Raw genomic sequence first — 14455 nt, 5'->3', positions numbered from 1 at the left:
TGTCTAGCCTCCTTATAAATGACAAACCAGAGTACAGTGGTACCTTGGTTTTTGAACATAATCCGTTCCGGAAGTCCATTCAAGTTCCGAAACGTTCAAAAACCAAAAGCAGAAGCCTCAAAACGCAAGCCTCAATACAGAAAACTCAAAACAGAAGGTGTGTTTCCTGTTCGACTTCCGAGGCGCATTCGAAAACCGAGGCACTTGCTTCCAGGTTTTCTGCATTCAAGTTCCGAAACGTTCGACTACAGAGGCGTTTGAAAGCTGAAGTACCACTGTGCTCTACTTCTCTCTCTTATTTATCTAAACAAGCTGCATGCTTGCACAGTTAAAACTACATACCTTTATTGCCTCTATGTCGGCTGTCTGGAGCTTCTCTCTGAAATGTTTGTCTGTCTCCAGGACATCTATCACTTGCCTGAGGTACACATCGTAATAAAGCCCAGTATCCTTCAGGAAAATGAATATCAGTTTGGTAAAAGAGGGCCAAGGAAGAAAAGCATTTCTCTTTCTACAGAAATATTTCAGACTAAATTAGGTGAGATCTTTAGTCCAGCTGTGATTCTAAGACCTAACTATCAGTGTCCATAATGTTTTATCTAGCAGTGAAGATAAATAATAATAATCACATGAAGCAGCTATAAATACACATTCTTTGGGGAACTGCAATTTCTGTGGATTTAACTGAGCTCTTTAGAGATGTCGTTTATAAAGAAAACTCAGTAGTACAGAAGAGAAAGAGGTTATAAGGGAATAAATAAGATATATGTGACATTTTCTCTATAGCTTTCCTTCCTATGTTTTTCTTCTAGCTTTAAGAACCCAGTTAATTTTAGGTCTCAAACTAAATGAGATATGGGGAGGTCAGTGACTGGATCCCCATGGTTTCTTTAAGTTAAAATCAGTCAGGTTGAGCCCAAATAATATTTGGTGTCTGGTGTTCTGGTACAGAAAACTTAAGTCCTTTTCCAATATCATATGGTTTATCTCTTTTTTAAAATGGAGGATTTCTTTTCTCTGCTGAGAAATTTCCTATTTAAAACACTGGATAAAGTGGTTTGAAGTCAAACTGCTTTCTCTGAGAGTCAAAATGGTCCAGTTAGTTCATTTCCTCACTCTAATTTGCTTCTTTTTTTCCTCTCTCTCTACAATATTTTCACAAAGCTAACAAAAAGAAGAAGACCTAAATTCAGACCCTGAGTGCCACAGATGGCCCTGAACAGTATTAATACTTTAAATTCAGAAATAATATTCCATCAGTTCAGCAGAAATGGTAATATAAAGTTATGATATTGATGCCATTACAAAGTATTTATTTCACTTACCGGATTATCTATTTTTGCATTCTCTACTTGTTCTTCCGCTTTTACCTTTGTCTTGTCTATGTCTATAGGCACTGCTTCCAGCGCAATAGCAAGATAGGTCAGGAGCAAAAGACACTGTTGTAAGAAAACAGCTTTCCATCTTATCTGAAATAAAACAGCAAAGTATTTTTTCTAAGCATGTAACACTCTTTATCCAGGATTGCTCCTATGGCAAAAGCAATCACGTCAGAAGTATGAGGAATCCCAGATGCATGCCTTGTCAACTTAAAAGAGGCTAAAGTAGAACAACTTTTGGTATGACAGGAGTGACTTATAGTCGCACTCTCGTGAATTCAAGTGGGCCAAAACTGAGGTGTTAGCATTAGTGAGCAGTATGAACACAGTTCAGGACTGGTACTAACTATGAACACAAGTTTACACATTTCTGGTTAATAATGCAAGAGATGAACATATAAGACCATATGCAAAGTGTCTGGTAATGGCATCTTGACATCTGCCATCATATTCTGTACTATCTTCATACCATTTTTATAGTACTGTCCTCCTATTCATTTTCACAACTTTGCATACTCCCTTTTTACAAATGGAGAACTGATACCATTTCCCCAAAAGGCTGTGCTGGCATAACAAATTTGGAGGGTTGAGCTACAGAAGCAACCTGAGTAACCTACATGAGCCAGACTGCACTTCAGTTGAAATACAGTGGTGCCTCGCAAGACGAAATTAATTCGTTCCGCGAGTCTCTTCGTCTTGCAGTTTTTTCGTCTTGCGAAGCACCCCTATTAGCGGCTTAGCGGATTAGCGCTATTAGCGGCTTAGCGGCTATTAGCGGCTTAGCGGCTTAGAAAAAGGGGGGAGAAAGGGAAAAAACTCGCAAGACTCGCAAGACGTTTTCGTCTTGCAAAGCAAGCCCATAGGGAAATTCATCTTGCAAAGCGCCTCGAAAAACGGAAAACCCTTTCGTCTAGCAAGTTTTTCGTCTTGCGAGGCATTCGTCTTGTGGGGCACCACTGTAAATCTATGAAATCCAAGCATGTAAGCTTAACCAAACTGTGGGTCCAATTATCACTGATCCTACTACTACAACAATTTAGTCCCTGAGCAGTTCCAAGGGAAAAACAAATCAGGTGTTGGAACTTTCAAACCTTGGAAGAGCACACATGAGAAACAGCAACAGAAGAAGATAAAGTTTATCTGTTGTTGTTTTGTCTCATATTGACAAAAAGCAGCCTCTCGGGCTAATATACCAGGACAGCTTTGTACTAAATATGAACTACTGGTTTGCGGACACTAATAAAAATATTATTGCTTATTCTAAATATTTCATTCCATATTTCACAGCTTCATTTGTTATTATAATAATGCCTTGAAACATTTCCAATAAAATACGCCTTTGCAACACCAGTACAGCAGCATGTTTTGTGATATCGTCTTGGCAATACACTCAGTCCTAAGCAAATGCTGAGTGGTCGAAGATGTGCTCGGGTCAAGCTGTACCATAACATCAGCTCACTAGAACCAACTGTGCTGTCACAACTGCGTGTTGTTTTCAGTATTATCTGTCTTGGGAAGCTTGGTCAGGATCACTATGGCTGCATTAGAGTTTTAACCAAACCAACCCACTGGGGTATATTAATTTCTAGCTCTCACTTGCATGGCAACTTTTGTTAAGCTGTGGCCTCTACTAAAGGTATGTGGCAGATGAGTGTATGAACTGACCCAGTATATGTAAATCGTAATGATTCTAATCAGAAGTATTAATAAGATAAAAGAAACTGCTTAGATGGAGGCAGTGCTTTTTTCTGGGGGGATGCAGGGGTACACATACCCCTAAACATTTTGTGAATCTAAGTTTGGCCTCAATGAGGGACAATATTTCAATATGAGTAGGAAAATGAGAGTACCCCTAAACATTGGGGGGGGGCTGCATGGCGGAACTTCATCCTCCAGTAACCAGAGACCAGCATTGAGTGTTAGAAACTCAGATATATTTCCTTAAAGCTATATTAATATTAAATATTAATATTTAATATAAATATAAATATTAATATTAATATTAAATGTATATTACCTTATACTAATTACCTTAAAGCTAATTGCCAAATGGCACCTTAAACCTAGGTTATGGTCACCATAACCAACAGTCTAGTCACCTTTTTGCAGTGAAGTTTATGACTAAAATTATTCTTATAACTAATTTCATTTCAACACTACTTTATATTTTAAAGAATGAATCTCAAAGCAGTTCATCACACCAGCCACTGTCTAGCACTATCACAGAACTGTAGAGTTGGGATCCTGAGTATCATCCAGTCCAACCCCTAGGGTACTGGAATATGCAGCTGCCCCATACAGGGGTTGAACCTGCAACCTTGGCATTATCAACCTCTAACCAACTGAGCTATCCTGCTTTTGCTGCTACCACTAGTGCACAAGCAATTACAATGCCAGTATTCAGCATCCATAGTAGCAGAGAAGGCAGAACTAAGAAAACACTAGGGAACAATGGACTCAAAGGTTCATATCTGAGAAATCAGAACTCTTACACCATTCTTTGGGGCTGCAGGAGATAAAAATCTCATTAGCCTGCGATTCAGCTACACTTGAATTCATGTCTCTTTGCAAGCTAGGAGCAAAGTGAGATAGTCAATGAGCTACTAACAACAGCAAAACATTTATCAGGACTGGGGATTAAATAGGACCCTTCGCTGGGGCTTTTGCTCTGACATCAACAGGTATTTAGGGACATCCCACTGTTTCATTTATGATATGATACAATAAGCAGTCACAGCCCGTTGTGTGACCATGCATAAATTATCATGGGTTCACTTTCTGTAGTAGCAAGCCAAAGTAGCATGGCAAACATGTTATCAAATGCAAAGTGGCATGTCCTTAGATTATCAGCACCCCACATTCAAGAACTATGGAATGAGTCTGATTTTGAACACAGACAGGTATAGCTGTGAGTCACAGCTCTGACGTGGAATGCATAACAAGGGTAGTGACTCCAGTCGATGCAAAATTCATAGATTCAATGATGACGGTGAGCAAAAAGAAAGCATGCCCTTTTAAATTAATAGATGCACACATCAGCATAACAAATATTAACTATGGTCTTGGAACCATGTATGCTTGCATTGCCTCGCCTGGAGGAATTCTACAGCTTCCAAAAGCCTCTCAGATTTCCCAGAAAATACAAGCATATCCTAAAATCCTAAATGGGAATTTAGGCCAGTCAGTCAATTTTATTGTATATAGCCAAAGGCCTTTACAATGGGCAGAGAATATAAGGAAAAACCTTAATCTAAAACCATACAATGTAGCCTGTAACAGTTTACAACATAAAAGAAACATTAACAGTTAAGACTGAAGTGTGTTCACATAGTTGGAACGGAGCTTCTTGGCTGCCAGCACAAATTTGGCTACCTGGTGTGTAATGTATAGATGTTTAGATGCAAGGAGTTCAACTGTCACATCCTGTGTGGATCAACCTGGAAGCCAATTAAGAATTGGCAATATACATTTTCCTCTGGGCATTGTATACAGGGGGCAAATCAGCAGATAGTGTGTAATGTCCTCTACCTCAGTGTTTCCCAACCTTGGGCCTCCAGCTGTTTTTGAACTACAATTCCCATCACCCCTGACCACTGGTCTTGCTAGCTAGGGATGATGGGAGTTGTAGTCCAAAAACAGCTGGAGGCCCAAGGTTGGGAAACACTGCTCTACCTGATTGCATCCACATATACATTTGCGATCCATATGGGGAATTCCCCTATATCTCCCCTCTAAATATGCTGAGGGAATCTGTTGGAATCTTATTTCTACAAAGGCCCTGTGTAGTTGGGGGAAGGTCAGAGTCTCAAGGTAAGGGGGCCTTGAGTGATTGGTCTTAATTTGGGGGTACCAAGTAGAGTAATGGGGGGCAATCATGGATGCTCTGTCTTGGTTGGCATCCTGAGCAAAAATCCAATTTCTAAGGTCACGTGGGCTAAGTAGTTCTCCATTTGAAGATTATAAGCTTATCTTGGCACTTTTGTGCCCAGCCCCTTGTCCTTAGTTGCTCTAACCAAAATGGGAATTTAGGAGGAAGTCAAGACACATAAGATTGCACTGTGAATTTAACCTGTCTCATCTTCCAGCATTTAAACACAGCAACCAACATAGTAAGTGTAAGACTGTACAGGCCAATTTTCTGAGCTCTGGGTCAGCCAACTGCAATGAAGACAGGAGGTTATGAAAGCTTACTCTCAGCGATATCAATCACAGGCATCTACAGTTAAAACATAGTACATTTTGGGGAAGAAACCCTAGCGAGAACCTGCTTGCCAGTGCCAGGATAGATAGATCGAAGGTCAGGCCACACATGTTCATGCTTCAAAGTTAATCACCCTGAAGAAATTAAAGAGTTATAGGGGCCAATTCACATTTCACTTCTTGGTTAACATTTTTTATTACATGTATTTTAAAATAGTATTTTATGTCACCCTTCAATATGAACATTTACTAGGTGTTTCAAAAGAAAGGAAGAAATCTACACAATAGAAGGGAACATAACAATAATACTAAAATTCAAAACAAAAGCAATTAACATCTTGGGAACATTTATAAAAGTTTGTCTGGAACTAAAAAGATAGTTACCAGGTTAAGCCTTGCTAGGAGGAGAATTCTACAATTGTGGCACCCCAACTAAAAATGTCCTTTCCCCAGAAACCACCTGTCCCACTTCTGACAAGTAGGGACATTTGGAGAAAGGCTTCAGATTAGAAGAAAGTAATTCTTATCGATCCTTCAAGGACTAGCTGTAAAGGAAAACAGGGCTGCTGTCCCTTTAATGGCTGCACAGAAGAGGGAATTTTTGGCAGGTGCTACTTGGCATGTAGAGGTGAGAAAAGCTGCACCTGCAAGCTTCTGTGTCTTTAATACTTGCAAGTGTGGCTTTTCTCACCTCTCCTGCTAGACTACAACCCCTCCTCCTGCCTTTTCCATACTCAATCCCTCATGTTTGGCACTCCTCATGTTAACAGAGGGAGAAATGATAACAGAGGGAGTAGCACTACATGAACCCTAGTGAAGGTTGTTGCCCCTGATGCCTCACATCTGGAACAATCATAGAGCAACTGTTATTTGATGGAATTTGTACTGATGACTGTTTTTTAAATGCACCGAGCTGAGGGGGTATAAAACTGAGAAGATCCATTGGGGGGTGCCAAACTTTGGCCTCACTCAAGTACCAAAGATTACCAAAGTCCACTCTGCAGCAGGAAAGCACCATGGTCTTCAAACCCTGCTTAAGGACTTCAAAGAGGCATCTGACGGGCCACTGTGTGAGACAGATTCTGGATTAAATGGACCTTCTTAGGTTCACAGATGTCTTAAGTATCAAGAGGCTGCCTCTGCCTGGAGGGAGAAATACTTTGGCAAGCTGGACATAAACCTACAAGTTTATGACGACTTCTTATCGTCCAAACAGAAATTTATTTTATACAGTGGTACCTTGGTTGTCAAACAGCTTGGCTCCCAAACAAATTGGCTCCTGAATGCCACAAACTTGGAAATGGTCCGGTTTGCGAACATTTTTAGGAAGCAGAACTTCCAACATGGCTTCTGCGGCTTCCGATTGAGTGCAGGAAGCTTTTGCAGCCAATCGGAAGCCGCACCTTGGTTTTCAAACAGTTCCAGGAGTCAAACGGTCTCCCAGGACAGATTAAGTTTGACAACCAAGGTACCACTAGAATACTAATTACCTTAAAATACTGAGGGAGATATTTTACACAAAAATTACTGGTGAATATGTGCATGAACCACCACTTGACTCCTCTACTGTTGATGGCTGGCAGCTGCATGTGCAGGCTGACTCCATGTTTATTACGGCCTCAGCCCAGTATACCTGAAGGAGTATCTCCACCCCCATGGTCCAGGCCAGACACTGAGGTCCAGCACTGAGGGCCTTCTGGAGGTTCCCTCCCTGCGAGAAGTGAGGTTACAAGGAACCAGGCAGAGGGCCTTCTCGGTAGTGGCGCCCGCCCTGTGGAATGCCCTCCCATCAAATGTCAAGGAAATAAATAACTATCTGACTTTTAAAAGAAATCTGAAGGCAGCCCTGTTTAGGGAAGTTTTTGATGTTTGATGTTTTTAATATGTTGGGGCTGGGGAAACCCAGCCAAGTGGGTAGGGTATAAATAATAAAAATATTATCATACATTACTATTATTATTTATTGAAATTATATACCGTCTGATACCCGGAAGTCTCAGGGCGGTTTACAGTCCATTCATATGTGCCGTCAACACCAAGGCAGAATTTTCACATTGCCTTACACCTATGATGCTGAAAAGCCAATTCATGATTTGGAAAATTTGGGAAAGTTATACTTAAGAGCTATTGATCACACTAGCTGGCTCTATAGCTCATCTGAACACAAATTAACTGACTGGCCAAACAGGAATTCCCTCATAGAACATATGACCTTTCTCCTTAAATCCCTTTACTGGCTTCCTAGCTAATTTAGCATCTGGAACAGCCATATTTTCCTGAGCCTTAACTCCGTCTGGCCTCGCCCTCTTTTTTTTTCTATACTGGTTGAACTGGGATGGCTGGAGTAATGTAGTTCTCCTGAGATCTGTCAGCAGAAGACAAGATCTTTTCAACTCTAAGCTATAGCCAGCCTGCTTTAAGATGACACGACATTACAATCTATGTGCCTCCCATCCCCCCAATCTCCTAATTTTGGTTTCCAGAGGGATAGCCATATTAGTCTCTTGCAGCAAAAATACCGAACAGTCTTATGCCATATTTATTGTTGTAATAAATTCGTTAGTCTTTAAGAAGCCAGCAAACTCTTTTTTTCCCTTTTTTCTTTTTGAGACATTACTGACTATAATTTCCAAAGGAGAATGAACTGTAAAAAAAATACTCAGCCTCCCCACTCCTCTTTTTTTCTTCTGTACAAGTTGGAACTTGAAAGAATATATCCAGGATAGCTTTTCTACAAGGTTATGTAAGTCATAACTTACCAAAGAAGCAGAGTATGTATTTAGAATACATAACATTTCTTTATGACTTATGTTTTCTGTATTGTTTTTAAACCTATTTTTGTTGCTTTTATTGTATGGCTGTAAATCACCTTGGGACTTATTGTGGAAGGTGATTCACAAAATAATAAATAAATGTAAACATGCACCCAACAACTTTGTTGAATACCACCCTTTTATATCCACAATGAAAATATACAATAAAATATTTCCAATTAAACAACATAGTAATGGAAGTCGGAGGCTCAGATAAAGAGAATGCCTGGGTAACCAGGTGTGTCTTCAAAAGCTGGCAAACACCAATACTGATAAGGCATCTCTTATTTCAACAGGGAGCATGGTTTTAACATCAGTGAAAAAGCTTCCTCCATATCACCATAAGCTGATAATTATTAGACTCCGGCAAGACTAACTTGATTCCATTTGATCACCTCAATGCCCTTACCAGGAAATGGAGGGAAAGTTGGTCTTTTGGGTAACCTGGTTCAAAGTTGGATCTTTTAATCCTATATCCTGTCCCATGATATAATATTCTATTCCTAAAAAATCCTTGATAAACAACTGCCCAATTTTCTTTTAAAAGTACAAAAAAGGGAAAATTCTAGTTTATGTGGATATGTTTCAATGGATTTCAAATATTTGGATACTTTGAAAATATTTCACCTCATACCTCTTTCCTTCAGGTTAATTATACCCTGCTAAGAAAGTGATGCAAGCCTCAAAAAAGAAGGAAGATCTTGCTAAAGCCATTCTCCACAGTTGCACCATTAAACAGTCAAAATGTGGTCTGTGGTTGTACCTCAAATTTAACTGAACATGGTATTAGGTTTGATGTTCTTCCAACAACAATGAAACACTTTGATGTTGCATTTTCTCCAGTGAGCTCAATACAACTTACGTGGTTCTTCTCCCATCCTCATTTTATCCTCAGCCTAACCTACATTGGAAGTTTTTAAACAGTAAATGAAGCAAAAACACTTTAAAATAATAGTGACCGGCCCAAGTCTGTCAGTAAGCTGCATGGCTAAGTGTATTGGGGGGGGGGGGAGGTTATCTACTGCATCATACTTGCTCAGACATTTAATAATTATTTTATACAACACCATCAATATTCCTGAGCCCACAGAGGATGCAATGGAAAATGCAACAGAGAGACAAGAGCAAGAAGGGATGAATGTAACCAAATGCAGTTACACCTTCTTAAAACTGCTCACAGTTGGAAATGAGGATTAATGGCATGAGGATTAAGGGGGTAAACCAAGGCCACCCAAGAAAGGGTGTAAGGAGGGATTTGAAGGAAGAGACACATTGCATATATATTCAGGGAGGAACATTTTTTCCTTTCTCAACTTTTGGATATTTCCAATAATACATGCCAATATATTATTATTTTTCTATAGCCTTTTTAAAAGGAAAAAAACAAAAAGGAAGGCACAACTCACAGGAATGGGGGAAAACCTCCAGGTGCAAATTCCTTCTCAGGGGCACTCTTAAACCACTTTCAGCTGCACCAACCAACTTGTTTCAGGCAAGACGGGTAAGTTAACAAAATGCGGTTCTATTTAGCACCTAATAAATTTCTGGCACCAAAGCAAAGGTATTCCTAATAATTTGTTTAACACCACCACCAATCCATTACATCAGGAATGGGGAACCTGTGGCCTTCCAGATATTGTTCAACTCGAAATCCTAACAGCTCCAGCCAGCATAGCAAATGGTTAGGGATTAGTTGTACTGTGTGCTGGGAATTCTGTTCATCTGGATGGAGGTGTGCAACTGGCTTTAAATGGAGTTTGCACATCCTGAAGGGCCAGGCTGAGAGCTTGTAAGTTTGTCTTCTGAGCCAGGAGAGTCCTTATCAGAGGAGGACCAGGAGCAGCCAGCCTTACTACACTTCTTTATGGTTATTTGTCGCTTTACAAGTTTCCTGCAAGGCAGAAGGGTAAGAATGCAACAGAAAAATCTGCAAATGGATGAATTTGCCCTTGCTCTATGTGGAGCAGCTGGCCAATCAAAAATGGAAATAAGACTCCCACCCATGTGAAATGAATTACTTTGCTAAATTCAGTGATGGCCCAATTCCCAAATAAGGCTGTTGACAATAGTGTACTTAATATAAAAACCGTTCTTCATTTTCAAATAAATCTCTTATTAAATTGAACAATGCAGATAAAATCAGATAGTGTGATTATGCTGAAATAATTGTCACAGTATAAATGCCACAATCACTGAAGTCCTCTTTTAATCTTCTGAGAAGCCAGGGGGGACCACAGGTACTGGCAGTGGCATGAGAAACTAGTGTCAGAGGTAGGTATTATTTGTCATCTGCCAAGGCCCACACCCTTCCAGCAGGCCACGATCAATTCCCAACATCTCCTGGCTCTGGTGTTGCTGCTCCTTCCTGCTGTCACTACCTGCCCACCTGTCTTATCTGAGTATTCAAGCAGTAGCAAAAGTAACAAGAAGGAACAACTCTCTCCCTTTGGGCAGATATGCAGACTGAGACCAGAAGGAGAAAGCAAGTTAATGGTTAGTTGGGACACCAGTGAGGAGGTAGGCACACTCAGGAATGGCACCCATTGAGGACATCTTGCACAAAGGACCTAGCCAGGACTAATGATATCCATCTTATCTGAAAACATGAAGCCCTGAACTGCATTAAAACCAGTTCAGCCAAGGTTTTCTTGTGAATGTAAAAGAAAGCTTGCTTCCCTGCACACTTCCCCACCTCTTTTTACACATAACAAGGGCTATGATGAATCAGCAACAGGTCACTGCTTTCATTCATTGCTAGAACCATTTTATTTCACAGTGTTTTTAAAGAACTAAATAATCATTGTTCTGATAGCACAATAAAACAAAGTGGCAATAGTCTACCATTTAAAGGAAACAACCCACGTGCCTACATCAAGGAACTGACCCTGCTTACCCACAGATTAATTTAGTGTGTGGGGGGGAAATTAACTTGGATGTAGCTGACATATTAAGGACACCTTGCATAAAAAATAAAATACAAGGAACTGAAACATACAAACATACAGCGTAAGACAGGCTTAAATATGCAATAATTGGGGAGCTTACTCATAGATTGTGGTCCTACCATGCCCATCTCAAGAAGTAACACAGAAAGCACTCGATTATACTTCAAATACTTTTGTACCCCAACAAGAAAGCAGTTACTGTATGTGTGTGTGTGTGTTACTTTTTGCTGCATTGTATATTTGAGGACAAGAGTTGCTCACATAATGCCTTTATCACTCCATCCCATTGATGAGTTAAGAAGAGTAAAACTGGGCATACTTCTGGCTTTTTAAAAGCCCACTTCTTTTTCCCCAGGTGAACTGATGTCATCACAAGGTCACAGGCGTTAATTCTGCCATTCAAAAGGGAACTTTGACTACATGTGCTAGCTAGCATGCGTATCCCAGGTGCAGCTAACCCCTTGGACCAGCTCCTCTCCATCAATTTAACCGACGCTACACTTCTCCTACCTTGGGCAAGCACACTTTCTCAGAAGGTGGCAAGCTCTGCAGTGCTAACAATAGCCATGGCTCACCACCACCCAATCTGACAGCCCCTTAGTTGAAAAGCAAATAAACCCATCAGACTCCCCCTTCCCACCCTGCCCACGGCTTAAAATATGCTGCCAGAATAACCTGTTGGGCAAAGAAGAAACTTAAGAGTGACACCTGTCCACTCAGCTCATTACCCAGGGAGGCGTCCAAGCAAGTGCACCATCCCAGCGGGCAGCCAGCTTGCCCCTTCTGGTCCAGCTTTGGAGAAAACCTGACTTACCTTGATCTCGCTGTGATTCATAGCTATGGAGACGGAGAGATCCTGAGCGTCTTCCAGCTGATGTGGCTTCTCCCTATTGTGTACTCGCGTGCTAGGAGAGAGAGGCAGCCTACAGAGCCCCCAGCAACAGCAGCCCAGTTGCCAGGCACCTGGTGGCTTCTTTTCCGCCTGCCTTCCTTCCTTCCTCCCTTCCCCTTCCCTGCCTTCCTTCCTTCCTTCCTCTCAGCCTCTCTCTTCGCCGATACACCCCCTTGAAGCAGATCTGTAGCGAAACCTAGTTCCCCCGTTCCCATAGTAATAGGCACCACCTCTTGGAGCACGCGGATTGGCGGAGGCTGTCCCCCTTCTGGGCATCGCGTAGGGCCACGATTGGGCGACGGCGAAGCAGCCGGGTTCGGTTGCGCAGGCGGCGAAACAGGCCTGGGGAGGTGCGTTGCGCTGGGGGAAGGTACGTGGCGGTAGCGGCGGTGGGCGGTGCTAGTTTGATTTCCCCGCCCTCCCGCTCAGTGACGCGCCGCGTTGAGGAAGAATAAGGCCGGGAGGGGGCGGTGAGTTGATACAGAGGAAGCTGCCAGTGGCCAAGAAGCCTTGGAAGAAGAGGAAGGGGGAGCCCGAGAGTTATTCATTTTGAATCAGTCATTGTCCCTTGGTCCCAGTATCTGGAATTTCCCGGAGAAGGAGGATCCCCAGGCGCCAGTAAATTCAAATCCCTCCAGGAAGGCAGAGCCCTCCAGTACAGACGTCCCTTTGCAGATATATGGGACCCCATGATCAGAGCTGTCCTAGAAGAATAAAGTTTTGTTTTATTTATTTAATTAATTTGCCAGCCGCTTTATTTTTCCCAGAGCAACCTAAAGCTACTAAAAAGCAAACAAATAAGAATATAAAGCCCACATAGCTACATTAAAACATAAAATTTTATGTTGTGAACAGCCCTGTGATGTGATCTTTGGATGAAAGGTGGTACAAAAGGGCGGCATGGGGTGTGTTGAGTTTATGTGCGCTCTGCTGATGTACGTGGGGAACAGAACCCCCATGGAAAATGGTCTCCACCTGTATGCAAGCACATCTCTGTGTCTTTAAAACAAGTAAAGCAAAGAGGTCAATGGAATAGCATTCTGTTGCTTTGGGTAAAGGTAAAGGGACCCCTGACCATTAGTTCCAGTCATGGCCGACTCTGGGGTTGTGGCGCTCATCTTGCTTTATGGGCTGAGGGAGCCGGCGTACAGCTTCTGGGTCATGTGGCCAGCATGATTAAGCCGCTTCTGGCGAACCAGAGCAGCACACAGAAACGCCGTGTACCTTCCCACCAGAGCGGTATTTATTTCTCTACTTGCACTTTGATGTGCTTTCGAACTGCTAGGTTGGCAGGAGCAGGGACCCAGCAACGGGAGCTCACCCCACCGCAGGGATTCAAACCGCTGACCTTCTGACTTCTGATCGGCAAGTCCTAGGCTCTGTGGTTTAACCCACAGTGCCACCCGCATCCAAAAGGTGGTATACAAACTGAATAAATAACAATAGTAACAATAATAACAGAACCAAGAGGAAAGTGAAATAAGAGAAGTTATGGTAAAAGAGTAAATAAACTTAGGGTGGCTTTGCAAATTTGTGTGTGTCTGCTTCTGCACTTCTGATACTGAAACGGAATGGCAGAAACATTGGTTCAGCCACTTTAATAGTCCTTTCATCCTTCAACTACTTGATCTTTGGGCCTTTTGGAGGGCAGGAGGAGGAAATCAGAACCCTTTGGGTTACACTTAACACTGATGCAGAGCCAATGCAGTGGTGCGGTAGATCTTGTGGTACTTAGGATGATGTGGCTATATTGCAAAAATCTGTGGATTACACTTTTGAATTGTTTTTTAGCTGCCTCTGATGAAACGTATGGCATATTCCAAACACCCAAAGCTTGATTTTGGGATAAAAAGATTTGAAACTCCTCACTACCAAGGAAATGTAATAAATGAATACTGCATAACACTTATGTCTCATCTCAAATGTAACTGATCTGTAGAGAAGACTTTCCAACCTGAAAAAGAGACAATGCATGTACTTTTATAAACCAATAAAATCTTTCATAAAAATTATTTAAAAAAATAATAATTTGAGACATCTAGAGAGAATTTGTAAAAGCTCAGATCATATGAACTCAAAACAACCTAAAACCCTATGTAATTGATCAAGTGCTGGAGGGGGACTTTCATTTTCTGACTTTTAGTTAAACTATAGGAAGTGTTTATGTTTTACTTTGGAATCAAGGTTATTTATATATGCATCTTCACATGTTCTTGTCATATTTGG

At 41.5% G+C, this 14455-nt stretch overlaps 1 protein-coding gene across 1 annotated transcript in view; it reads right to left on the bottom strand.

The window, feature by feature from the left end:
- The window catches only part of NUCB2 (nucleobindin 2), a 30340-nt gene extending 17822 nt beyond the window's left edge, over positions 1-12518 (bottom strand). The window contains exons 1-3 of the mRNA XM_081841533.1: positions 12152-12518; positions 1326-1469; positions 343-450 (exon numbers count right to left, since the gene is read on the bottom strand). Of these exons, the coding sequence (XP_081697659.1) occupies positions 343-450; positions 1326-1469; positions 12152-12172 (273 nt within the window). The 5' untranslated portion in view covers positions 12173-12518. The remainder of the gene's footprint in view (positions 1-342; positions 451-1325; positions 1470-12151) is intronic.
- Between the last annotated feature and the right edge of the window lie 1937 nt (positions 12519-14455).

Source organism: Podarcis erhardii (genome assembly GCF_964252035.2).
Source record: "Podarcis erhardii genome assembly, chromosome: 1".
NCBI classification, from domain to species: domain Eukaryota; kingdom Metazoa; phylum Chordata; class Lepidosauria; order Squamata; family Lacertidae; genus Podarcis; species Podarcis erhardii.
The sequence above is the reverse complement of the archived record's forward strand: the minus strand, read 5'-3'. Positions and strand labels throughout refer to the sequence as shown.